At 44.3% G+C, this 27610-nt stretch overlaps 1 protein-coding gene across 1 annotated transcript; it reads right to left on the bottom strand.

Moving 5' to 3' along the window:
• LOC149341562 (neprilysin-2-like) lies at positions 1-27610 on the bottom strand. Its single transcript, XM_089541994.1, has 3 exons — positions 27590-27610; positions 18997-19242; positions 1-273 (listed from the first exon to the last, which is right to left on the bottom strand). Exons 1-3 carry the CDS (start codon positions 27608-27610, stop codon positions 1-3), a joined length of 540 nt encoding a protein of 179 aa, XP_089398120.1.

Raw genomic sequence — 27610 nt, 5'->3', positions numbered from 1 at the left:
TCAGGAGAAGGCGCACTTGTGGCGCGGCCGCATGGCGGCGCCGGACGTGCAGTTGAAGGCGGCGAGGAAGTTCTCCTCCACCAGCAGCGGCGCGTTGCAGCGCTTGTACATGTCCGAGTGGACGGTGCGCGGGTCCTTGTCGGCGTTCGGCCCTCCCTGGCTGTTGCACCACTTGAAGCACGAGCTCACGTAGAACAGCTGCTCGTTGGTGAACGGAGCGATGCCCGAAGGAGCGTGCGGCGACAGGCGCTGCTTGAACGCCGTCGCGGCCACCTGTGACGGGAATTAGCGCCAGAAGTTAGCGCAGTGTAGCGCAGTGTAGGGCAATGTAGCGCAATGCAGCGCAGTGTAGCGCAATGTAGCGTATGAAAATACATCTAAATCACTTTTCCAGAAAGACAACATAATCCCAATTCATATGTACAATAGCGGTTAATTTCTAAATATATAACCGAGATGAATAACAATATCCTGTTTATTGTACAACTGGCTTCACTACGCAGAAGAAACTACACGTACACAACAAGGAACACTGATATTTGGTACGTGCACTCATCAGAACAGATTAGGGACAACATATACTTGGACACCCTTCCACACGTGCTCAACCTCTGCCGAAGTCAAAATTTATTTCTTTGGCGCATACGACAAAAAAATTGCGTCATTTTGTGTCATTTACGCATGAGCGAGTACACTGCGTGAAATGAGTATCATATTACAATGTAAAACGTTTTTTTTTTGTTACGAATGTGTATAATTGTGTAAAAATTGCTCTTTGGCTTGCACTTTTTCTTTCAACGTCCTGCTACTGAATCTTAAATGATATGCGTATGCTGTTTGCCTTTTTTTTTCGGTGTATCATGTATCCTTGTCTCGGGTAGGCGAGAGCTTGTCAAGCCAAAATTCTAGATTTTTCTCTCTGCCTCCCACATTTTATGATAGAAAATGAAGGCATTATTGTTATTAAATTCGCAGAACGCTGGGCATGATGACGCTACATGATGACCATGGTGGCATGATTACCCATGATGACCGCTGCAGCCACAGTGGCGCAGCTACTGCGAATCGAATATTCTCCGTTTAGATTCGTACAAAAAATGAAATAGCGAAGGTTCAAAGTTATTCGAGACAATATGAATATGTTTTACGAGTCCAAAATGAGCACACACTGCATGCTGTAAGCTCTTTGACAGCTTGCAGTACGCGCTGCCACGTACAGGTCTCTATATTCCATATATCTATATGCATGTTTCTTATATAGGTGTGTTCAAGACGTGCGGAGCTGCAGCGGCCATGTCCAGGCGCAACAGTTACATAAATATTGTTAGGTGGCAGAAGAGTGGAAAAACTGGTTCGCAGCCTAGATAATTCGCGGCTTGCCCTGGAAGTTGTGTTCAGGAAAGTAAAAACAGCGCTAAATTCTACACAAACCACACAGAAAGACGGACAGGACGGGCGCTGACGCCGACTACATCTAGAGAATTTTTCGTGGAAAAAGGGTCAGAAGCGTGCAAATCCCACATGTTCTTAAGCAAAAAGTGGCTCATGCGTTGCTGCCAAGTATCTTTCTCACTAACTAAACTATGGCCCTAAACGGTGCATCTGGTTTATGGGTCTTAACAGCAAAGATTGACAAATAATTCACAGAAGAGTTCAAAACACCTGTTGCCAGGCTCTGCAGCTCCATGGATTTGCACAGGTCAACAGCCTTGCCTTTGATCCTGGTAGCGGACGGCTTGATTAACACAAAGTTCTTTGAAATTGCTTGACAGGCTTTCTCGTTGTAAAGGCCTGAAGGCATGAGAACAAAGTTCCCTTCTTGGTCCGCCTGCAGCAGGGACAGGCCGTTCTCCTTGCAATATGCGATCACCTTGTGAGTCAAGGCTTTCCCTCTGGGGAAATCAAGCCGTCCGCTACCAGGATCAAAGGCAAGGCTGTTGACCTGTGCAAATCCATGGAGCTGCAGAGCCTGGCAACAGGTGTTTTGAACTCTTCTGTGAATTATTTGTCAATCTTCTTTGCTGTTAAGACCCATAAACCAGATGCACCGTTTAGGGCCATAGTTAGTGAGAAAGGTACTTGGCAGCAACACATCAGCCGCTTTTTGCTTAAGAACCTGAGGGATTTGCACGCTTCTGAACCTTTTTCCACGAAAAATTCTTTAGATGTAGTCGGCGTCAGCGCCCGTCTTGTCCGTCTTCCTGTGTGGTTTGTGTAGAATTTAGCGCTGTTTTTACTTTCCTGAACACAATGTCACACCAACTAGCCCCGTAAAAGATACTGCTGTTCTGGAAGCTTGCCCTGGTCGGCTCTTGCAGTCGTGCTTGAACTTTTTTTGCAGTTCAACAACTCTCGGTGTTACATTTCAGAACTGGGTGGGTCGCCGACCAGCACAGCTTAGTGAACACGGAAATAATTTTGGCCTCAGCCTAATGTTGCGCACGAAGGGGCGGATGTTACCCCATGTGAGGCTTTGTTCGCCTGAACATCGTATATTTTCTGACCACGTCAACATCTGATGTTGCATAAGAGAACACATAAAAAAAAAACATACGTATTGGCAACCTAAGATTATCACTAGCTGGTCCTTAAGAGTAACGTAGTGGCTTCCGAAAGAAGGCAAGCGCGGCAGAGGGCGGCAGAAAGTTAGGCGGGCGGATGAGATAAAGAAATTTGCGGGGATATGGGGGTCGCAGCTGGCAAAGGATAAGGTTAATTGAAGATACATGGGAAAGGACTTTGCCCTGCGGTGGGAGTAGTCAGGCTGATGATGATGATGATCACTAGCACTTAGATACCAGACGTTAAGATGGCTATGACGCAAAAAAATGGTCACCTTGATGGGAAATTGACGATAATCGGTTCTGCTCATTATTATTTTTATTATTATTATTACTTTTAGTAAGCCCAAATATTAAGGCATACCTGCTATATAGGAGCAAATCGACGTGGGCTACACTTATGACCACTCCACCGGCTGTTGACGATGTGATCTGAGGCATATGTTTCATGCGGTAAATTAGATGATTACCTGGCGAGGTTATTCGTACACGGCCTGCTGAAGCGCCTGATCAAACACATTTAAATGTAGTGCGGGGTGCATATCAAATGGTCGTCGGTGATCCGCATGGTAACGTGTTTGCATATTCATGCCCCAGTCTCTCCTAACTCATATACTTGCTGGCAATGTGCGCCCGAGAGATAATAATTTATCGTGGGCTACAGTTGCCTGAAGGAGGAAAAAAAAGCATTCCTGTGTTACGCAAGAGTAGAAGTACTTCACTGAAGCACCAAGATCGGAGTTTCTTCGTTTCCAGAGGGAAATGTTCATGTACGCAGCTCTAACACGAGGCTCCCGCGAGTGCGCTGGGGAGAGCAGAACGAGGCGCTTCGGAGGAGTCGCGTTCTTCGCTAATTAAACGGACAGGGAAACGGCGAGACCGGCATTGTCTAGCGCACTAGAAAGAGGTCTCTTTGTTTAGCAGTCTTCATGACTGTAGCTAAGGAAGAATACCGTAGGCATGCCGCTCGTAATTGCTATATGTGTTGTGCACTTTTTTTTTCGAACATGTTGTGTCGCTGTACGTCCCCGAGGGGCCATATTTCACGTTCGTTTTCTTCATTGACTCACCGAAGGCTAATGAGCATTGCCACGCCCAAGCGTAGTAATTATGTCAGCATTGCATGCTTGCGCAACTTCATTTTTACTACTTCTGGATACGTCCTTAACGAGATAGGCGAATTTACGGCGATGGTAACCAAAACGCTTTGTCGGTTGACATGCCGCTCCTCGTTAATGCTCAGCTCACGAAGACCAAGCTTTGCAAAGATAACTTGCTTAAGGACAGCATTGGTTGTCGCTATGGTATATCTCCGCCTTCTCGTACCTTCGGCGCTAAAAGACATCTACAATAGCAAGCATGCTGAGCTCACAAAGGCCAAGTTTCCTTTAGAAGATAATTTGCCCAAGAACTGCATTCATTTTAGTTATAGAGCATCATCGCCTTCTCATACTTTCAGCTTTAAAATGCATTCATTATAATGAACAGCCATCAAATGAAGCCCTCCGCCGACAATGGCAGCGTGGGTTGTAGCTCATTACCTTCACTGGCGTCTCCTGTCGTTCGCATATGATATGCATGCTTTTCTAATTAGTTTCGCACAGCATATTCGGGAACCTACTTGCCTTTTCGAAGGGCGTCACATGCGGAATAAAGGGCGGCATTAGCGTAGAGCAACAAAAGGATGGCAAAAACCTGCGCAAAATCTTTCCGCTCTGTGCGGTTTCTTAATGCTCCGCACCGTCCCTTTGTCGCCTCTCTCCTGTAGCTTCGTTCCTCCATTAACTCAGGTTCAGAAATAACTGGTCCAGAGCTAACGCGCAGCTAAAAGATCATGACGAAGTTTTGCTGAACTGTGCGCGATGCAGTTCAATGTGATTTTCGCAGTAGCCTGGTTGAAAAGCTCGCTGCATATGTGGCAGTAAGAATTACTTGGCTGGAATCACTTTTTTTTTATAGCAGAAAACTCTATCACTTCTGTCATGATTGTTTGATTCTCTGGAGCATGATGAATTGATAATTATCATGTTCGGACATCACAAAACAAACTGAACAAGGGTTGAGGAGGGAACATACAGGGTCTGTTCTGAAAGTAGTAGGACTGGTTTTTTCCTGGGCGAACGGGCGGACGAGAGGTGGTCTGCGCGTGCAGGATCGTTGAAGGGGGATATTGGGAATGCTGGGGAAAATCGGCAGTCGGCTCTCGGCCGTTGAAGAGAGGAGGTCGCTTGTACTGTGAACCCCTGTCGAAACGTCTCGTCACGCAGAATCATCGAGCGTTTACTGGATCAGCGATACGCGATTAAATTTTGAGTAAATCTTGGTAAAATGGCCAAAGAGACTCACAACATGACTAAGGAGGCCTACGGTGACGCTTCCATGGGTAGATCAGATGTTTTTTGAGTGGCACAAGCTGTTCCGAGAAGGTAAGGAAAGAGTGGAGGAAGACGACCGCTCCAGACGCCCTTCGACCAGCAAGACCAACGAAAATGTGTAGCGAGTGAAACGTTTACTTAACAGTGATCGTAGAATGAGTATCAGAATGATGGCTGATGACTTGAGCATTCCCCAAACCTAAGTTTTTGAGATCGCGATAGAAAACTTATCCATGAGGAAAGCGTGCGCGAAGTTGGTGCCGGGAGTGTTGTCAGAGGAGGAAAAGGCCAACCGGTAGGATCTTCTTCATGATGTGAATGAGGACCCCGATTTTTTGCCCAGCACAAGGCGACAACGCTGCCTCAGCCCCCCTACAGCCTCGACTTGGCCCCGCCAGACTTTTTTCTATTCCCGAGAATAAAATCGACGCTCGAGGGGAAACATCACGGATCGGTACAGGTGGTTCAACAGGCTGTGACGAGGGAGCTAAACAGCATTCCGGTCCAGGCGTTCCTGGAGGCGTACGAAAACTGTAAAACTCATTGGCAGCAGCGTGTAGGTGCGGAAGGGTGCTAGCTTGAAAAATTGTAATCGTTTGTACTATTCTCTTGAATATATTTTGTTTAAAAAAATGAGTCCTACTACTTTCAGAACAGACCATGTAGTTTGCTTAGCCATCGCTTCGACAAATGGACTTGTCTATCTTTTTTGCAGTAACTCGTAAACTGCAAAAATTGACTCTTGCTGCATGCAGAAAAAATGTCCAAGGTCACTTCTTTCCTCATGATGACGATGATGATGATGACTTCTTTCCAAGACACGGATATGTTTAAAAACAGCGCTGATGATGTTAACAGCAACTTCAAACGTATGATTTGCTTCTTTTTTCAAACAACTCAACGTTTTTATTTCTTAGCCTCCAGGGTTGAAAGAAATAAACAGAGGCAGTAAACAGCGCTGCGAGCGGGTCAGTCTGTACAAAGGTGAATAAGAGGGCCAGTTGACAGTTGCGCAACTTTTGCGAAGCAGTTTTTCTTCTACACTAAGCTTTACTGCATGGCCGCCTTTTCGTACGTCGTTCGTACTCTTCGCCTCAATAAAACTCCAGTTTTACGAGGTCGTAAACTTGGTCTTGTCAATTACGCGCCACCGCGTGAAAAAGCTTTGTCAAAGCCAGCTGCACGGAAGGATCGATTGACTCTCCTCCCATTCAATATCAATGGAATCGGCCGTGTTTTTCTACCGGTAGTCGAAGGGCCCTATTTCTGTTTCAGTGCCACCACGTGCATGGCCTTGTGTCGATCTCTTTATCGTCGCGGACAGAAGAATGCTGTCCAGCTCAACAATGACCGATATGCACTCCACGTGCTATTCGCGGCTGCATTAGAGGACGCCGTAGCGTCGACCTTCTCGTCTCAATCTGCGCCAGCTCATGAACAATTTCACCCGAGAACTGAATGCCGGCGTTAGAATAAGAAGAACAAAGTAAATGAAATGCTAGCATTGAGTGAAACCGAAATTTCCAAGTGCTCTCTCTTTAATAATTCTCAAGGTTCAATATTACGCGGCGCTAAAACATGAAGGTTTGAAAAAAAAAAAAAGGGCGGCAAGACGCGATGAAAACTTTCGTTGCTGTGTTTGCAGAACCACTCAGAAATGCAAAACAAAAAGAGAACACACACAAGCTTATCATGCCTGTCCACTTGTACGTTCGCGCATGAATGCTGCTTCCGTGTGTCGTTCTGTTTTCATCGCTCTTCCGTCGCCTTACATTAAAAGCAATAAATCTGATTGTATTGCAGAAAGTTTATATTTGCTGTCCGTTACATGCGGGCGTACGGGGTGTATCGGTGCATGTAGAGGCCCCTCCTGCTGTTTTTCTTTCAAATCTCCGGAATGTTTCTGTAAATACCATACCGAAAGACGATGTCGTATACTGTTGTTTATTTTTGTAACATGTAATGATGAAAGAATTCCAACTTCCCAGTGCAACACTTGCGGCAAGTTTTCATGAATTTATGTTTTAGGAACAACTCAGGAACCAAATTAACAGGATTGCTTTTCAGCGACATGAAAAAAAAAGTAAGAATATAAAACCTTTTAGAATTTAGTTTCTTTTGCTTACGAGAGAACAAACTGCGATGCTTACCGAATTCCACGTGAAGGCAGTATTGCGTTCACGGATATCTCATAAAACCTCTCGCGAAAGACCTGATGTGCGACAGTAACAGAGAAAGTTTCTCCTTTGAAATACCAGGAAATTTGTTGAATGTTCAGGATTAGATGATGTGGTTTGGCGCGGAAAAGCGATGCTCTTCAGGTGTTGCTGCAACCGCCATTTTTTGTGTTAAATTTTTTTTGAAATGTTGTTCACTGAAATCAACAAAACGCTGCGCCCCGTCAGGACTACGGAGACTACAGTTAACCAGAACTGGTGTTCACAGCAACACGCTGCCGCCGCTGTGCTGCTCATTTGGTACACTACACTGCCGTGTTTGAAACAGCATGGCGGCTAAGCTTTCTACGCAAGGAGGACATATCTCTCAGAACATGGTTACTTGCAATGCAAACAATGGTGCCTTGCAATGCAATAATGCTAACAACTACAGTTCAAACAAAAAACACAAAAAACTCAGCGCGCACTTCCTGTGGCTTTGAACCTGGCTCAGAAGGTTTTTAGCGGGTTACTAAAGGCCGCGACAAGGAACAAAACAATTGGAAAGACACCGTTGCAAAGCCCAGTGCCGCAACTGCATTCAGCCCAAAAAACACGACTTTCTCACTGACCCACCCATGTTTTCAATCCGAAGAGCATCGGTTGGTTCGCACCAACGTGCGAGAACTATTATTCCAATATTTTCCCGCGCTATAATTTAAAGGGCTGCAAACGGCGCTCACACAACAAGAGGGAGCCTGTTGTTGTCCGCTATTATCCTGACATGTATTGCCCGTTTCAGGAAGAAACATGGAGTGCGCGTTGTCTCATATGACCAGCAGCGTCTATTTTTCTACTTCATTTTCGAGCAGCCATCGGCGCACACTCGGTATAAACATCACGCAGAGGGCGCACAAGAATGCAATAACGGGCCGCGAGCCACTCGGGCGGAAAAGGCCAGTCACGTACACGCCTGATATCTCTCGTTTCTTTTGTTCTACCGATCACGGTAGCGGACATGGGGGACGAATGACAAAGCCTACGGGGATCTGGCGGTGGGGGAGGGGGACCAGCTCATAGCCGCTAACTCTTTTTCTCCCAGCTTCCGATAGCAAAGTGCTCGGCCTGAATTTTAAAGACGAGGAGTGTTGCAGACATCTAGAGAAGAGAGTGAGCTGCGGCGGCCATAGCGTAAAAGGCTTCCTTTCCGCCAGAGGTGCGCGTTTCGTGGAGAGACTCGTTTTTGAATCCCAGTCGAATTTCCCAGGTTTCCATCTAGGGTTAACCGAATGGAAAACCCCTCTAACCGCATTGCTACACCCTGTAAGCGCACGGTTAGGAAGCCTCCCGTCGCTTTCTTGGTAAAGCAGTGGCTCCTAACCACATGCGGGGATCTGCGTTACGCGCTTTGCCTTGCTTCGAGACTGACGTGAGGCAGTAGCTACACACCGCCGAGAAACGCCTTTCAGCTAACAATTCTTAAAGCTCAAGTATCCACTCGGCTTGGAATTGGGTGGAAGCGAAATTTAAGAAAAAGACGGCGCGACGTAGACCAGTGCAATGAACTGACTGTCGCATTGTATTCGTCCTGCGAACCTATGTTTACCTTCGCAAATCCAACACGCGAAGGCAATGGCAAGAAATGAACCATCTTAGTCTTCTTTTCTCTTTGAGTAAGGGCGAGCACAACGCAACATCGGCATCCTATCACGTTGTTTTAAGAGCTGCGATGACCTTGCCCCTCTCCCCCGATGAATTGGCGCTGTGACTGACAACTGCCGCTTAAGAGCCGTGTGCGGCGTTCTCACACCAGTCACTGGCTGGGACAACAAAGTGTCTTTATTGGGCTATCAAGCTGGTGGCCGAAAGGTGTGGTGACCTAGCCTCAACCTAGCCCGCTGGCAATCGGCCGTGGGGTGGGGGTCAAATCGTTCTGTGCCACTCAAGCTAAGTACTCACCGATAAACGGCCTGAGTAGAAACGATCAACCGCGACGCGCTCCTCAGAAGAGACAGAGTGGGAGAGGGCGGTTCGTTGCACGGCTGGAGTGGCAATTATCCGAGCACGTGAAACACTTAGCGGCCTGAGAGTGTCAGTCTTTGCCCAAATAACTGTCGGCACGCGACGCGCTTGGGTGAGCTGATAGGCTTGTTTACTATAGCGTCTTTAGTTGCGGTGTGACCGTAGTCCCGGCAGCGGTGAAGGACTAGGTCGAGGTCCCTCCCCACTGCCGTGAAGGACCGTGCGCCATCTACACAACGAAAAATTTTCGCAAAAATCGTGGCTAGACTAGAACTAGACGTCTTCGGTCAAAAGTTTCTTTGTAAGCAAGAAACCGCAGCACTTCAAATACCCAAATAGAACTTAATGGGCTAGTTGGAGCTTCTAATTTTGAAATGGAAAGAAAAATATACAGTTGTGGTTGCGTAACATAATTTTCTCTTTCCAGAAATGCTACTGAACACGCGTGGCTAAATCTTGAAGTCTTCCACATTAGAGAAAAGGCAACAGAGTGCATCAGCGATACCTCATAAGTCATTATGCGTATGGTAGCCAAGCCCGTGTTTACACAAACTTCAAGGTCCCTAAGCGAGGGTAGCTTCCCAATGTCTAGAGTATGGTCAGAGTCCAAACACTTTATGAAATCAGAAATAAACAGTGAATTAATGGTTACCGGTCAATTTCATTCACATCAATGACTTGTAAAATTATAGAACAATAATACAAAACCGAGTCGAAGAAAACGTTCTTCAATAAAACGCTTACAAACTTCCTTAAAAGCTCGCCACAAAAGTTTTGGCGATATTTCGCAGACAGAAAGAATGAAATAGAACAGATAGTGGATGGCGACGCAGTCGTGACAGAAAAGAAAGATATTGCAAACGTATTTAATCATTTTTTCCAATCAGTTTTCACGAAGGATAGATGTGACAGTGACGGTGATCCTTTAGTCTGCGCAATACAATACCCAATGGAAGACCTACGCATTACAAGGGAGGGCGTGTTCCAGCATTTGCTTAGGTTGGATGCAAAAAAATCGTGTGGCCCAGATGAAATACCAACGGTATTTCTTCAACGGTACGCTGAATGGATGTCGTATTATTTGCAGCTTTTATTCGAAAAATCTTTGCGGGATCATTCAGTACCTCAGGACTGGCGCGATGCCACCGTTGTTCCGATATTTAAAAGTGGCAATAGGCTATGTGTAAACAACTACAGACCGGTCTCGCTCACTTCTGTGTGCTGTAAAGTCCTAGAGCATGCAATAGCAAAACATATTCTGTATTTTTTAGAAAAAAACGATTTATTATGCCCAGTTCAGCACGGTTTCCGATCTGGCCTTTCGACGGTGACACAGCTAATCGAAACTGTACATGACCTTTGTACAGCTACAGATGAATGCCAACAGGTAGATGTTGTATGTATAGACTTTGCGAAGGCATTCGATAAAGTTGCACATCATAAACTACTTTCCAAATTGAGGAGCCTAGGAATTAGTGAATATGTAGTATTGTGGATTCAGGCATATTTAAAAAACCGTTATCAAAGGGTCAGAATCGGGAAAAGTGAGTCGGGGAAGTGTGAAGTTGTGTCTGGAGTGCCGCAGGGGTCTGTTTTAGGCCCGCTTTTGTTTTCATTGTATATTAATGATATTCCGTCTAATATTAACCCACCTGTAAAAATTAAACTATTCGCCGATGATTGTCTAATTTACACGCGTGTAGCCTGCACGGAAGATCAGATCAAACTAAATAAATGCCTACAATCATTAAACTCGTGGTGCCAAAGATGGGGCATGGTAATTAACTACAATAAATCTACATACACTCACGTAACTAAAAAACAGAACGTTATCAGATTTGAATATAATATTGGAGAAAATACCTTGGTCGAGGTGCAGAGTTTCCGGTACTTAGGGGTGACAGTGACGCATAATCTAGACTGGCGTATTCATATTGAGAATATCTATTCAAAAGCGTACCAGAAGCTTTGCTTTCTTAGGAGAAAACTTCCAAACGCAACTAGAGAAATTAAGTTAGTCGCCTACAAAACGTTTATACGACCAGTTCTGGAATATGCGAATGCTGTGTGGAGCCCTCACCAAAAATGCTTAAAAAAGAAGGTAGAAAGAGTACAGCGGATTTCAGCACGTTTTATATGTTCAAAGTATCACCGTACTGACTCGGTTACAAAGATGATGCAGCAGTGTGAATTGGAAACGCTGGAAATTAGAAGAATAAAACATAGACTCAAACTTTTTTTCCAGATAATGCAAGGGACATTAAAAATAAATAAAGAACATTATGTGAAAGCGCCTCTAAAACGTGGTTCCCGGAAAAACCACAGCAGGGTACTACAGCCTATTAACACACGTACGGATGTGTACCGGTATTCTTTCTTCCCTGATGTAATTGAAATGTGGAACAAATTGCCAAGTGAGGTTGTGGAGAGTATGAACTTGCAACAATTTGAGCTAGGTGTTGATATATTTTTGAGAAATGGTGCACAAATTTTGAACTCTGACTCATGATTGCTCATTTATGTATTTGTTTTTGTTCCCTCCCTGTAACGACCCTCATTTGAGGGTTAACAGTATGACCAAATAAATAAATAAAAAAACCACATCTCCGATTTTCTAGACAAACACAATCATTTCTATAAAATTTCAGAACGGATTTCGGAAAGGTTACTCCACTTGCATGCAATTAGTTCAGACTGTACATGACTTTGCTATTACCATTAACAGCGAAATTCACAAAAATGCCATTTTATTGAATTTTGCAAAAGCATTTGACAAATTTCTCCGAAAAAGTTGCTTTTAAAAATTGCCAGCACGTTAAAGAAAGAAAAGAAAACGGTGATTATATATTAGTATACTTGACTAACCGTGAGCAAAATGTCACTTTCAGCTATCGTTCCTCTGAAACCGCTTCTGTTGACTCTAGCGTACCGGTGCTTGAGCCACCCTTGTTTATCATTTATATCAACGACATCGTGAAAGATTACACATTTTACATTAAAGTATGTGAAACCATTCACATTGAACTATAGGTAGATGAATGTGTGCTTTTGTTCAGAAACTAAAAATATATCAGCCGGCTAATATTAAACGATGCTCTCCGAAAAGTTACCTCATCGTGTGATGCCCGGAAGATGCCTATTAATTAAAAAAAAAAAAACGTTTGCATTATAATCACTCGCATGAAAAACTCTCGCATATTTCATTAGCCTTTCTATAATACCAATATTCCCGCATTTTCATGAGATAAATATTTAGAACCGCGGTTCAGTTCATTGATCAAGTAAAAACCATTGCGAACCGTAAAATTTTCATCCTCTCAGCACCCACGTCTGCCTACTAACTTATTAATGGATATCCTAAATGCATCGGATTACTTCTACACTAATTATACTTCGTGCACTGCTGCCTTGTGCTGGCCCCATGCACTGTCTAGTTGTTTCTCTGCAGCTTTTTCGCCGGGGGCCCCCAATGATATGTAGGAAATAAATATCCAATTTGGAATCCTTTAACAAATGCGAGCATTACTAATATAGTAAAAGAGCAAAAAAAGCCTGTTCATTTTGGTTATAAGAGCTATTAAGGTGGAAAGGAATCGTGTTTCTTGATTCAATTCCTGCATCAGTTAGTAAAATGCTGGCACACTAAATCTTCAGGTTAAACTACAAACAACGTCACAATCTCATAATCATCCCTTTTTCGCGCGTAATGACTACTTTAAGAATTCATTTTTTCCAAGGACAGCGAAGCGATGGAATCATCTTCCATGTCTAAAGCGCAACGAACGGGACAAGAAGGACACAGGCAGAGACACAACACAGCGCTGTGTTGTGTCTCTGCCTGTGTCCTTCTTCTTGTCCCGTTTGTTGCGCTGTAGTCATGGAATATCGGAACCAACTCGCCCAGTAACTTACCTTGTCAGGAATCAGCTCACTGACGGAGAAGTCATTAAGCAATTTTTGACATCATTTGCCGCAAGTCGTCAGAAAATTAATTATTGATTACTTCGAGTTTGTATTGTACTCTTCACTTCCATCTCGTTTCGATGGTACTACTGAAGACCTGATTTTTCGTAATAATATTGTTATATACTGAACATTTATTATGCGTTCATTTCCCGAATACATTAGTGTACTTTGATGATTACGTCTTTGCTGTGGGGCCTCTTTTAGTTTCGAACTTATGAATATTGCTTACTTCAGGCGTTTTAATGCGGATGCGTGTAGGGTCCGGTTCTGCCGAAAATCCCGGCGTCCTTGGTGGGGAGGCGGCGTTGCGAGCGAAAAAGCAGGTGTGGTATTAGGAGCAGCCCTACTACCCCCCCTGCGCCAGGGGGTGGTATTAGGACTGCGCGAGATATATGAATGTAAAGTAGAGAATGACCAATTCCTCATATATGGGGCATTAATCCATTAATACTATCGCGTTAAACCCTTAAGGTGGAACATGTGTGCGTCCTACAGATTTCTGATTTATTTACTATTTATTTTCGCCTTTGATTTTCCAGAAAATTTGATGCATGTTGTGTTTGTGTTCCAACCCTCCAAAATCCTTTTTTTTTACGATTACAATATCAATAAATAAAAAAATAAATAATGAGCTTGATTTCGTGTCTCTGACATCTCTTTTCAGAATGTCGTTCGATTGGCTTTCCTTGGTGAGTGTTTCGAGTACTTGTTATTATACGTACGGCTGTTTGTTTATTTATTCATTTATTGCGATACCCACAGCATCTCAACGGGCATTTTGTTAAGTGAGAAGGAGGGGAAAGAATGAAAAACCATTAGAGCACACATGGTACCTCAGAGGTGGTTTCGTATGGACGACAAAAAGATCACAGGAATGCAACTGCTTACCCGCAATATCTGCGCCTTTTGATAGAGAATAACGCAGTAATTGGGACAAAACGAAACGTATAAAAATATTAAGCAATGGGGACTGAAACTGTTTGAAGCGATTTTTCTGACCAAATTTCTGATAAAAGGTGGAGCAGGTCCAGAGGCAATATCCTCTGGCAACCTGTTATACTCGTATATCGTGCTTGGGGAAAAAACTGCTCTTAAATACTCTAATCCTGCAAGTGCATTCACAGGACTTTAAAGAATGGTAGGTAGGCGCAGATGCATAAGTTGCGTTATTAAAACAATTTTGCTATATTGATGCTTATTCTGTAATGGGGAATAATATAAAATAGAGGTAAGATATATGTGCGTGTCTGTCAGAATGAACAATTATTAGTAACGCTTTTTTCCTTTGCCTCCAATGTGGTTAATTGGCCGCATGAAAAGCTGCCCTTAACAACATTAGTTAAACCTAACACTTTTATGTTAACCAAGGCCTCCCTCCTTCCCTTTAGGCTATCATGCAGCTGAAAAGCACAAGGCCTAGACCGTTATAGCACATGCAACGCTCCCGTTTCTTGGTCAACCACACGTTGTTATAGAGAGCCGTTTTTTTATATTTCTTTTCAGATTATGCCATTGTAATCGCGTAGTTCTTTGTTGCAAATCAGCTGACCAACAGTGCCAAATTATTCCTGATGACCGAGCCAAGATCATCCTAATTCAGCAAAAACCACGAACGATGCCGAGGTAAATAAGAAAAAATGCAAGAAAGGCTGCTACGTTTGTACTCTTTCACTGTAGTCGTCTCCTCGTGAATTACGTTAAATGCAGGGAGGGATGACAAGACACGTTTAGAGACACGTCAATGAACAATAGGGGCGCTGGATCGAATGTATTGATCCTTGAACAGATGTGAAGGAGTAAACGAGGTTTCATGGGGTTTAACGTCCCAAAACGACTCAGGCTATGGGACGTCGTAGTGGAGGTCTGCGGATGATTTCGACCACCTGGGGTTCGTGCAATGACATCGCGCAGTACGCTGGTTCTTGCGTTATGTGAACAGATGCTCAAAGTGGCTTGTGGTCACTGTGTCTTTCTCAATGCTGAGCTGGTGCACTAATTTATGTTCTTTTGCTTTTCTAACTGCAAGAATTCCTCCGTAACGGAAGAAAAACCAGAGAGCCCCAATGATCTGAGATAGAGAAGTGGCCGACTATTTATTGGATGCTTTTTTTTTTTTTGTTGCGGAAGCAACACTGCGCTAGATGTGAGCGATTTCGCAGAGCCCCGGAGATCCCCAACTGCGCATGCGCGAGGAGCGAGTGTGAGACAGTTACTGAGTAATTTCTTTTCCTCAAATATAGTTTTCATTTTCTTCATTACGGCCCCTCTTTCTTCTTTCGCTCCCACTTCCTCCTTTCCTCTACAAACGGATGAGGGGTGTCCACCGAGATATATGAGACAGTTACTGCGTAATTTCCTTTCCTCAAATACAATTTTCATTTTCTTCATTACGGCCCCCTTTCTCTTTCTTCTTTCACTCCGACTTCCTCCCTTCCTGTACGGTGCGTTTCAGGTGTTCACCGAGATGACAGATAATTACTGCGCCATTTCCTTTCCTCAAAAAGCGTTGCATTCAAAGGGCAAGGCATCGCGCCGAACGGGTGGTGGCGTTCCGCGGACTCCCTGGCAGCGCTACAACACGCTGTCGCGTTCCACAGCTAAATTCGAAGCTTAAGCGTCATTAATTAGCAGTTAATTAGTATGGTCGCCCAGGCGGTCGACATGCTCGGCCTCTAAATTATGGCTGAATAAAGGTCTTGCACTACTGCTTAGTATTTTGTCATTAATCAGTAATTAGTCATTAAATAGTAATTTGTCAGTACTTAGTAATTAGTACTTAATTATGTGTGACGTCATCCAGTGGTGACGTCACCAGTGCCACACAGGTACTCAAAGTGGTGCGCAAAACGCTTTCGCCTCAACGCACTTTAGACAGTCAAAGTGCCCCCTGAGATGCCGCCGCCGGCGCCATTGCCGCGCCGTTGCTTCATTTGATTTATTGGGGTTTCACGTCCCAAAGCGACTCAGGCTATGAGGGGTGCCGTTAGTGAGGGTCTCCGGAAATTTCGACCACCTGGGGTTTATTAACGTGCACTGACATGGCACAGTACACGGGCCTCTAGAATTTCGCTTCCATCGAAATTCAACCGCAATTCTACTCGGGTTGGCCATTGGTCAAGCCACAGCCAATTTTTTATTCAAGCGAAATTGTTTTCTAAGCTTGCTTCAGTTGTTGAACTTAATCTGGTGCCGCATAATAGTGGTTCTCGGAAGTTTATTGATACCGAAATTTCGCCATCGCGCGGGAGCGCTCCTAAGGCATTCGAAGTTTGTGTTGTCTAAGCCTTCTTTGGTTTCAAAGAAAAAACGAGAGACATAAAAAGTTCTGTGAGAATCAGAATCAGTATCCAGGAGGAGGTCTCGTAGTCGAAGACTCAATTAATACATCCCAATTAGTTTGTTCGACTTTAGTGCATGGACACGTCTCATATTCAGGCCGAGACTCCGTAATCGGAGATTGAATTGGGACCTCCAAATTCATATGTTCGACATATTACAGTACTCAGGTTGTTCAGTTTATTACACGCAGGATTAAATTTTTTCGACTTATGATAGAATGAAATGCCGTGATAGCGACGCAACGGTAAAACGGGCCTAAAGCAATGTTTGATTGTACCTTATAAGAGCACATGCATGGTAGATGTTTATTCAGCGATTCTTTTAGGTCTTCGGTTGTGAAGGCGAGTAAAATGGACTTTGTGAGTAAAGTGATATTTAGGTCACATGAACCAAAAGCTAAAGCTCTGCAATCTCTGCGGTGTCGCCGTTGAGTGATTAGCGCAAATGAAAATATCTTGTCGGGAAAGGAAGGGCGCAGGCTTTCTCGGGTTCTCGGTGGGCACCTGAATAACGCCGTGACGGGGGAAATAAGTGACGTGGTATAGTAAGAAGAAGAGAAAAAGAGGCGCTGTAGTAACGGAGGGCTCCGCATTAATCTTCAGCACCTGGGGCCATTCAAAGCGCATGGTATCGCACAGCACACATGTGTTTTTGCATCTCAGATTGTGCTATCATTACCTTCGTATTACGATTTTTTCGTCCACTCAAGAATGTTGAGTGAGAAAAACAAATTCTCCGCAGCTGTGAAAATTTCGAGTGTCTAAACAGAAATTCCTCAGCTCCATATAAAGAACTGCATAGCAATTGGAAAGATTTCCATTTTTCATGCCTAACCGTGCACTCAAGTTTCCCTCATAACCAAGCTTATACCTGTTCTCGCGCTCAGAAAAGTTTTGCGTGGTGGTATTTTATACATGTTTTCATTACACATTTTTTTTTAAGGAATAAAATCAGTAAGCTTGCGCTGCCACTGCTTGCTTTTTACGTGCGCACTTGCTGAAATAAAGCCGCTTACCTGACTGAGTGTTAGCATCAACATTTGAAAAGTTGAAAAAGTTGAAAAGTTGAAAGTTTATTGAGTAATACAATAAATGTTACAATTGTATACAGCGAGAGGTCCCATGGTACAAGACCGCGGGCGGGACCTCCCTTGAAAATAAATTTCAATATGCAACATAATATAAAATACACAACACATTAATTAGCGACGAAACAGAATAAATATGGGCACATAATGTAATATTAGTTACTGAAATATTTAAATACAAACAATGTAATGCACGATAATGTAAAATAAAACACAGATGCCGCGATACATAGAATCAATAACATAACAAAAAAATCACAAATTAAGAAGGAAAAGCTTTAGTTTGACCTTGAATAAAGAAAGCGTATTAGTTTGTTTGACGTCTAGTTCAAAGAATTCCAAAATGATACGGATGAAAAATGAAGGCATTGTTTGCAGTAGTTAGTTCTGACCTTAGGTAGTAAATTTGCCTGTGAACAGAATGCCTCACTGAGTTTTCGTAGCCGTGAGCCCTGTCTCCTACCCTTTTGAGCTAGTGCAGGGTCTATGCGATGCCGCAGGCAATGGAAATCGTTGTTTGCCGACTACTCGAGGATTCAAAATGTATTTTGTATACGGGAGAAAATATATACTGAATCTGGCAGTGCTTTTTCCGAATTTCTCAAGTGGAGTGTTTGCGAGCTTGAAGCTCGCGTTTTGTGTTTGGGGCTCAAGAAACTTTCATGAAACGTAAGATCTAGAATTTAGGATCGGGCGCCTGGCCACAACCGTAGACATTCGCTGATTTTACCTCCACTGCTCCGGTCAGGGTAAGGTTGTGTTTAAACACGTGATCTACTCTGCCATCGTCAACAACTCTCCGGCCACTAGAATTACTCAAAACCCTGGCATCGTTCCTGTTGTTGAACGCCGAGTAGTTCAGCAAGAAGAAGTAAAGCGATCTCCGGGGAGCCGAAAGATCGAAAGAAGTCTCGACACCGGCATACATAAGGCGTCCTTACACCGCCGTAAGTGTTTACAGCTAGACCCGTCACACATCGCTGGTCAAGCAAGTGCACTACCGAATTCATGCTTTTGTTTACTCTCCGAGTGCTTAACTCTTCAGCGGACTGAAATAAGCCTAGTGAATAAGTCTAATGTAAATTAAAAACATTTCAAAATCCTCTTCAATTGCTACAAACTCTACAAGCGCGCCCACCACATACGCGCGAATATCTTAACCTCACCGGTTTGCGTGATTCCCTGCCTACATTTCCCTTGCATTTGCATCCTTTCCGTTACTCAAGTAAAAACGTCTTCATCTGTTCTGCGCATCTCCTCAGCCGGAGAGGAAACGTTTTCGGTTTTAATTTCGATTGCAGTTGATCGGTGTAATCGCTACTTATGCAGCACGATCTGTTTAATTGAAACTCGTTTAATTCAGACTTCCGGTTTATCGGAACTGACGCATTGGCCGCGTCAGGGCTTAGTTAGAACTTTTCAAAGTTCGGGAAAACAACTCGCAGCGAGTTCGCATTATCGAGATTGGGCTGCGGTAACGTGGCACGCACCGTGAGGCCCAGGGAGTCGGCGTAGTCCTCTCCCTCAGTGGGCCAGGGTCCCCCGGAGGGAACGCTGTACACGGAGCGCAGGCAGCGCTTGCGGTCCTCCAGGCGGCTCTGCGTGGGCGCCGAGTACCACTGCCGGTAGAGGCCGTCCGCGTCGGCGGGCGCCCCTTCCACGTCGAACGCGTGGCTCTCCTCGTGCGCCAGCACGTGACCCAGGCCGCCGTACGACGCGGCCGGGTACTGGGGGGTCTGCGCATGCGCCCATGCATCGGTGTATTGCTTTGCTGTAAGCCTCTTGAGGGAGTTTCATCGGAGTAACTCTTGGAGAAACTCTAGTTTGGTGCGTGTCATCTGTGGCCATTTGACCCCCTCTGAGGGGGGTAGGCAGGGGAAGAAGTTGGACTATGAATACTGCTGTCATCTCTTAACCTCGGTAGAGGGCTAGATATAGGGGATGTTCAATTATTGCTTTACACCGTGAACCCAACATCGCTACGAAGACGTCTCATGAGGAGCGAAAGATTGGTGCATCAAAAAAATAAGCATCAAAAGTTTTTCTCAGAAAACAGCAGCGAAAACGCAATTCACGGTGGCCGTACCAGTGGGAACAAAAAGGATAAAGTTTGGGAGCAGATATTTAAGCATGCAGTAACGCAGTTAGAAGATTCGTTTAGGATTGACATTTTGTCATAATTTGTGGAAGGTTATTCCGTATTCAAACCGCATGCTCAAAATGAAAACGCAATAAACGCAGATCAGTGTGCCAGAAACGCTCTCTCACCTTCATACTGGGTACAAGACGCGCTGTGCAGGTAATAAGTAAAGTTCTTATCTATTCCAATTATGTTCGAGATTGCGCTTCAAATTTTGTATTTACTGCGCGGGCGGCGTTGCTCCAAAGTTTGGATTCTTAAGTTCTAACTGAAACTACTTCGAAAGAATAAATAGTGGGTGACCAAGAGGGCAGCTGCGCAATCTAGGACGCGTTTTAGTGCGTCTCGCAGCCCAAACGATTCTGAATCACAAACTGCGCATGCGCATGAAACGATCTGTCTGAGACTAATAGAATACACCCGCTGAGACTGAGCCGACAGTGACTAAAAATGCGGCATGCTTTGCATGTTTTTAATTCAAAGATTATAATTGTCCGTTTGCTAAAACAACCACGACTACCTTTACGATACCCACGCACTTATTTTGTTCACATTATGTTTTCTTCCTTTTAATGATGCGCTAAAAGCTTCAGCATGTCAAAACCAACCACAAAAGGCTTAATTATTGTTATTATTTATAGCGAGACTGTGAAACTATCCTGGATGTCCGGAGGAAATGGCACGGAATACGAAATTTTCGAGGTGGGTGCACATGCTTTGGTCATTGTGAAACTGACATAACTCCACTACTAATTTTTCGTATGGCTGACTTAAAACGTCCAAAGAGATGATAACAGAGGTTATCGTGAGTTATCAGCCAGCCCAAACCCATGCTTTCTGATATGGCTTGGCGCAGTCACCGCTGCTCTTATTGGACACAATTTTGTGGTCCTCTGTAGTTTCGTATTCTTCAGTCTGTACAACGAAAGCAAAAAGCCGTTCAATAAACAGCTACGTTTTCACTTGTTACATCACTACCGTTTCTTTTCGACCGCTTGCAGCTTTCCAACTTATCGACTTTCAACGTCCTCGTTCTCCGCAGTTGCTTCCCTTTCAGCATTTTAGCTGAAGGCACAAAATTTAGTGGGCTCCGTTTTCCCAATATCCGTTTGTAACAACACTGTTGAAAAGGAATTGCTTGTTGTTTACTTGAAACTCATTCAGCTCAGCGCCCATGACGTAGTGCGTGTCGTAAACAGTGAGAGCAGAATGCAACCTAAAAGAGCTCCAGGTCAATTTTTTCTTCAGAATTGAAAGTGAGGCGAGGTATATTCGTTTCTTTTTCTTGTCCTGGCGGCACCTCGGGCTATAAACATTCTGTTTTCGAGTGCAGATAACTTCTAACATTTGGCTGTTATTGAAAAAAAAAAACAACATCGCTAGAATCGCGTTTCGTATTATTCCCACGCGATGCCGGCACAAGGTGCGAGCTGTCCGCAAACACGGAATCATCTTCGTACCTTTTGCTGATATAAAACATCACGGGAATTTCCATCCGCTGGCGTAGTTGTGGGAAAATAAGTCAGGTACGACTGCTTTTTTAAACGATACGGAGTTACAGACTGCCGAAATGTTCTGTCAGTAAAAAAAATAGAAGTCCCAGATTTTATGTCCCAGATGCACTCCACTCTGTTTGCACAACATAGCTCCCTAAAAGAGCTCCTGTGAACGCCACGTGCGCCATTTTTTGGGCTTCATTTGTCGTCGACGTTACTCTCGAAGCAAGTCAGGCAACATGCCACGAGGCCGACGTCATTAGTCAAGATTACATTTTCAGATATAATTGTATACCGGTTTGAGATTTGGAGTGCGTAATTAGGCGCGGCCATATTCCGTTCCTCCGCCATTGCGGCCTCCTGACAGTCGCCCTCTTAATTCCTCTTTCTTGGAACGAAGATGTTCGGCCCGACTGCGCGGAAGTAAACTAATGAAGCTAATGGCCTCGAGGAGCGATAGGAAGGAGCGGAGAGAAGGGTAATAGGAAGGAAGACTGGGCCTACCACCAGCGCATGCGTCGAATGCCGAGATGCCTCACGAATGCTAGGTGGAAAGGCGTGCAATCTCCCATGGGGCTACGCCGAAAGGCAGCCTCGGGAACCGCGGTGACTCCTCACTCAAATAGGCCCAAACTCTCGGTAACTGGTTCGCGCTTGGAATACAAAGGAGTGGAAGACGGATCGAAACCGTGCGGCTGTGGTGTGCGAAACTAGAGGTTTGAAAACGTTGCGCAGGCCAACAGTACAAGAACAGAAGTGGTCTACAGGCCTGGAGTAACATGAATCGACGTCATGCCTCGAACCTCAAGGAAAATTTTTTAAGCAATAAAGCACACAGAAGCAAATTCTCTCTTAGATTTCCGCTCAGTGCACGTGCTCACAAATAGTAAGAGCGTTTATTCGGAGCGCAAAAAGAAAAACGTAATTGTGTATTCTTCGTCTGTTCTGAACAGCAGTAAGTCACTTAAGATGAGCTGCAAAGCATGATCAATGAGTTAGACAGGCAGAGCAGAACGGTAGGTCTTAAAATTAACACGCAGAAAACCGAAGTAATGCGCAACAGTCTCGCAAGGAAACAGCACTTCACAGTCGGTAGCGAAGTGCTGAAAGTGGTAAGGAATATGTCTACTTAGTGCAGGTAGTGGCCGCTTATCCGGATCATGAGAGCGGGATAACTAGAAGAATAAGAATGGGGTGGAGCGCATATGGCAGGCTCTCTCAGATGATGAATGGCGTTTACCAATATCTCTCAAGAGAAAAGTATACAACAGCTGTATCTTACCGGTACTGACATATGGGTCAGAAACATGGAGGGAAACGAAAAGGGCAGCGCTTAAGGGCAGCGCAGCGGACTATGGAAAGAAATATGATTGGTGTAACGTTAAGAGACCGGAAGCGGGCAGAGTGGGTGAGAGAACAAACGAGGGTTAATGACATCCTAGCCGAAATCAAGAGGAAGAAATGGGCTTGGGCAGGACATGTAATGCGATGGCAAGATAACCACTCGTCCTTAAGGGTAACGTAGTGGATTCCAAGAGAAGGCAAGCGTAGCAGCAGGGGGCGGCTGAAAGTTAGGTAAGCGGATGAGATTAGGAAGTTGTTGCTGGGATACGGTGGCCGCAGCTGGCAAATGACAGGTTTAATTGGAGAGACAAGGCCTTTGCCCTGCAGTGGGCGTAGTCAAAATGATGATGATGACGATGATTTACTTCCACGTTTTTTACAGTGTCGAGTTTCATGAATCGGGTTTGATTTATTGCTAGCTTTTTTTAAGTCCAGCCATGTACGATCGCTTTAGATCTCGCCTTATTAAAAAAGATTTGAGTAGCTTTTCAAGTTTTTTTTAAAATTATAAATATCCGAATAGCTTTTTAACATCCCCAACTAAGGCGAGTGTGAAGCACTGACTCGGCTAGAACGATTTTATTCTTTGGTTTCTTTCTGTCAAACTACGAGACAGTATGCAAGAGCGTGAGCAGAGCAATTTTGGCTCCGGGCAGAAACTTTTACATTGGTTTGCTATTTGAGCCTGCTTGAAAAGACACCCTCAGTGAAAAAGATCGAATTCTAAAGGAAACTTTGCGATTTCTTTTTAGTGGGATTCTTTCGACGAGGTTTAATTTTTCCACAGTAGATCCCCAGGTGGTAGAAATTATTCCGGACTCCTCAACTACGGAACCTCTTTATTCCTTCCTTCTTTCACTGCCTGATTTATCCCTTCCCTTACGGCGCGGTTCGGGGGTCCACCTAGATATGTGAGACAGTTACTGTGTCGTTTTCTTTCCTGAAAACCAAGTTTCAGTTTTCAGTTTTGTGAAACGGCACGAAGCGTGGGAAACGAAGGATCAACCGGGATATGTAGGCCGTTTTTAAACAAGCTGCAGAATCTTTTTTTATTCAGGGTGCATGCTCTCTGATTCAAACGCGCTCGTGTGTCCATTTTTTATTGCCCGGTAGCAAATTCTCTGGTGCTCAGTTTGCGTACCTGTTTTAAAATTTCGGACCTAGACGCAACCTAAGTCGCATTAAACGGGACACTTCTCCTACGAATAAAAATGTGCTGGATTTAGAGCAGTAATCCAGCACAAAGTGGGTGAAGTTTCCTTAATGGGTATTGCGCCTGCATCTATTAATAACTTTTTGAAATTTCAGCGAGTTACTGTAAGTAGCACTTTGGATGCGCGTACATGTGAGCGTTTTGTGAAAACTGATATAATGCTTGAAGCGGGTGGAAAGCGAGCTTATGTTCGTTACTATCTTTCAATCACTTTGCCTGCTACTGGTATGCATTGGGCAGCGAAGCTGACACCTCCAAACAACACGTGCTTTTGGGCAAGTTTCTTGATTTTCTCGCACATAATTACAGAGTAAAAGATAACCTTATGCAGGGGGAACGCATGCGTTGACACTGCGTTGATCGTCCATCGCGTTCTGTTGTATTTGGTGAACAGTTTGGTGCAAATGTCTACACAGCGACCTTTCTTCGATGCAAAAGGAAGAATGAGAATAAAAAGTATGGGAAAGCCATATTATGATCATGCGACGACATTTCGTTAGCGTTAGCTTTTCTCTTTGCTTGAAGAGCTAAGGTTGTCGGCTTTGCGCATTTATCAGTGAAAGCTGATTGAAATAGGCTGATTGGCCCTCCACCTTCCACGGTAGCCATCCGCAGGGTGGTTCCCGTGGCAACCGCCCTCAGGTTGGTCATTCCTCCATCAGCCTGAGAACCTCCTCCGTCCATGTTGGTCACCCTCTGAGTTCTTCCTATGACGTCACCTTCCGGCCTCTTCCGCCTCTACCATACAAGTGGAGAGGAGGTTTTACCTCTCTCCACTTTTCCACCCGCCAGTCATGGCAGGTGGTGTGCAGAACACTACGCCGCCGGACGCCGGACTTTTTTCTTCAAGGGATGCTTCTAATGCTAATGCATTAAAATATTTGGAGATAATGATGGCAGGATCGGCACGGATTATCTGTTTAGCAGCGATTGCGTTATGGTACCGAACTGCTTGTGAATACATGTGCTAGAGTGCGAGAGATAGACAAGTTGACCTTATTATGAACGTATGCTTGTTGAAACAAACATGTCTTTTTGCCAGAAGCAGAATTTAACGTGACCGTCCACGGTGGCTGAGCAGCTATGAGTGCCTTCGAGTGCCGCAGGCTCGCAGGTCCAATTTTCATCCTCGGTTACCGCATCTTGAAGGAGATGAACTGCTAAAGCTGTTCAGTACTGTGATGCCACCGGAATATGGTAGTTTCAAATGGTCAAAACTAATCGAGGTCCTAATTTATACGCCTTACCTTGTAGCTGAGAGTGTATTCTTGATGCAGTAAATTAGCTACACAATTAAAGCATCTACGCGCTCCAGTGCCCACAATTTAGCAGTTATTGAGTGTTTCAAAATTCTGGCGTGGTGCATGACATGATTGCCGCAACGATGCTGCAACCGTATTCATGTAGAAGACTGCTAACACTTGGCCACATCATAGGCAACGTGCTAGTGTTTTCGTAACGAAGGTGCTGTTTTGGTGCTCTGAGCTCACAGGCAAACGTGAACAGTTCCAAAAGAAAGACATATGGGACAGTTTTCAGCACGTAGCATACTAAGAAACAGGGAGGACCCGCCTACGTGAGTAAACTCGGAAGCCAACTTGATCTGAGAGTAGAGAATCAACCCGCTTCAAGTTTACATTACCTTTTGCCTTATGTGCTCACTCTGGTTAACTATTGTGCTCAGCAGTCGACAACCACGCAGTCAGTCGTGGAAAACCAATCCACCTTCCTCGTTTCAAAGGGAAGCACCACAAGCAGTTTCAACACGCAAGCAGATGAGCTCCACTCCCCGCAGTGCACAGCGAGATTACTTTTCGTCAGATTGGGTCTTGGCCAATTTGCAATGCGGCTTCTCGGCTCCTGCTGCACCGGAATTTTTTTTAGTACTTTCCTCTCTCTGCCTCACTGCCTTCCGGCTATAAAAGACACTTCAACTTTAGAAGGACTGTTTTTATGCGAAAGCTTGGACGAAGTGAGCGTCACAGATTGTATTGCTTTTCTTCTTCTTATTTAGTTGAGCTCTATCTTTAGGCAGGAATCCACGCCATCCCAGTCTCTAGGGTTTCATAGCTTGGCGCGTAGGGATATACTTCCGCAGGGCACGCTTTTCAACAAGACGATTAGCAATATTAGCGAAGTAGCTGAATAATTAGCAGTTCTTAGATACCGTGAACTATTGTGAGCAGTTCGGCGGAAAACATGTTGTTATAATTGTCCGCATAAAGCAAGGCAGTGTGGCTTAATGTAAAAGCCCTAGTTTAGTGCGAACAGAATAAAGATGATTTTCTCATTTCATACCTTCCTGGGAGGAGAAATAATATCAGTGTCTTTAGACGCCTGGAACAAAATGTTTCATCAAAGAACATTTTGTATTTAATTGAGTCTGATAGCAACATAAGAATCTAGCAGTCAGAACATGTGAAAAAATGAAAATGAGCCGAGGAAGCGCGTTTTGGCAGTCCTTGAGTGAAAACAGGAGTGCTTGTATTTCTTAAGGGAGTAAAGAACAGAGGCAGCAAGCGACCGGAAAGAAAAAAAAGGTTCACTTGTTCTTATTCTACGCACGGTGGAACAAATTCGCATAACGAAAACAAAGCTTAACATTGTAAATTTCTTGTTTACTGGGAACTGCTAGGCATTCTCTTGCACGCTATCATCTTGGTCCTCACAATACACGGGTTCAAGAATGACGTACGTACAAAGGGCACACATTCATTGTACTCATCGTGAAAGAAACGGCAGATCGATGGAACTGAAATTACTAGAATGCATCGCGTACAACAATACATCTATGCACGCAGCGTCTACGTGCACAGGTACGCAGAATGGTGGGTGATTTGTGGTTAAAGTGAAAAGACAGTAGCGGCATACGGTTGTGGCCGAAAAGCGCGTCCAAGCACTACGCCCCAAGGGATTGCGGTATCGTTCCGTCGATACTTAACGCCTCGAGACGGAGCACTGCAACAGGCATGCTCTGTCGTTGCCACAACACATGAGAACACTGACTGCGGTCCTAACGGTCAATGTGCAGTGGAAAGACTTGATACATTGTTACTGATGCTTAACGCGTCTGATGCGTCGTTTTATTTTGATGTTTTGGGTTGTGATACGGGTGTTTCATCGAGCACTTTCAAAAACGTTCAGAAATAGGCTTTCTGGGTAAAAATATGGCTTTTGCAGCATAACATTACCAGTGTTGACGGACACCAGAAAACCGGTGAATCGTCTTAAGTAGTAAGCTGGTTAACTAATTTTTGATAATGAACTTTTTAACTAGTAGAGATTTGTAGCCGGTTGTTATTAATAGCCACATCAGTTTTTCGCGATTACCCGTGGAGCTGTGGCTCGAAAAAATTAGGCTTTTTCGACTATTTACGTGCACTGGAGGGTCGCTTTGCCTGCATGCTTTCGAAAGCGCACGTATTTTGTCACAATGCAGCCAAATTTTGTTAAACCACAGAGGCGAGGGTAATAGCCTTTTCGAAATTCTATAAACTCATATGGCTATTACTAGCAACCGGCTACAAATTTCTAATTTCAACCAGTTGCTTGTCTGTGATAGTTAAATAGTTATCGGTAATTAGTTAACCATCTTAGTACTTAAGACAATTCACCGGCTGTCCGGTGTCCGCGAATACTGGTAATACTATGCCGCAAAAGCCATATTTTTACCCCAAAAAGCCAATTTTTGGAAAATTTTGAAAGTCTTCTCTCAAACACCTGGTATGTAGATAATTTTTGTTTTCATTTATGCATAAAAGAAAGTGACAAATCTTCCAGCCGTAGTCTGATGGCTGTCTTATCCACTAAGTGTATTGGCTTCACCGCACTAAGAATGTAATTGCGGTGGTGCATACTTTACAGGCGGAAGCAAGGAGCAGTTTCCTTACCAGGAAAGGAGGCAGCATCAT

This window comes from Amblyomma mixtum, chromosome 5 (assembly GCF_055824585.1).
Source record: "Amblyomma mixtum isolate Tamu chromosome 5, ASM5582458v1, whole genome shotgun sequence".
Taxonomy (NCBI): domain Eukaryota; kingdom Metazoa; phylum Arthropoda; class Arachnida; order Ixodida; family Ixodidae; genus Amblyomma; species Amblyomma mixtum.
The sequence above is the reverse complement of the archived record's forward strand: the minus strand, read 5'-3'. Positions and strand labels throughout refer to the sequence as shown.

Bases quoted from the DNA above. Each gene is read 5' to 3' on its own strand.
- LOC149341562 (XM_089541994.1), bottom strand. From the start codon at position 27,610: ATGATGCTGCCTCCTTTCCTG. The intron at 19,243-27,589 runs GTAAGGAAACTG...GCGCATGCGCAG, and splicing joins TGATGCTGCCTCCTTTCCTG to ACCCCCCAGTACCCGGCCGC. The intron at 274-18,996 runs GTGCGTGCCACG...TTCCCGTCACAG, and splicing joins CCGACTCCCTGGGCCTCACG to GTGGCCGCGACGGCGTTCAA.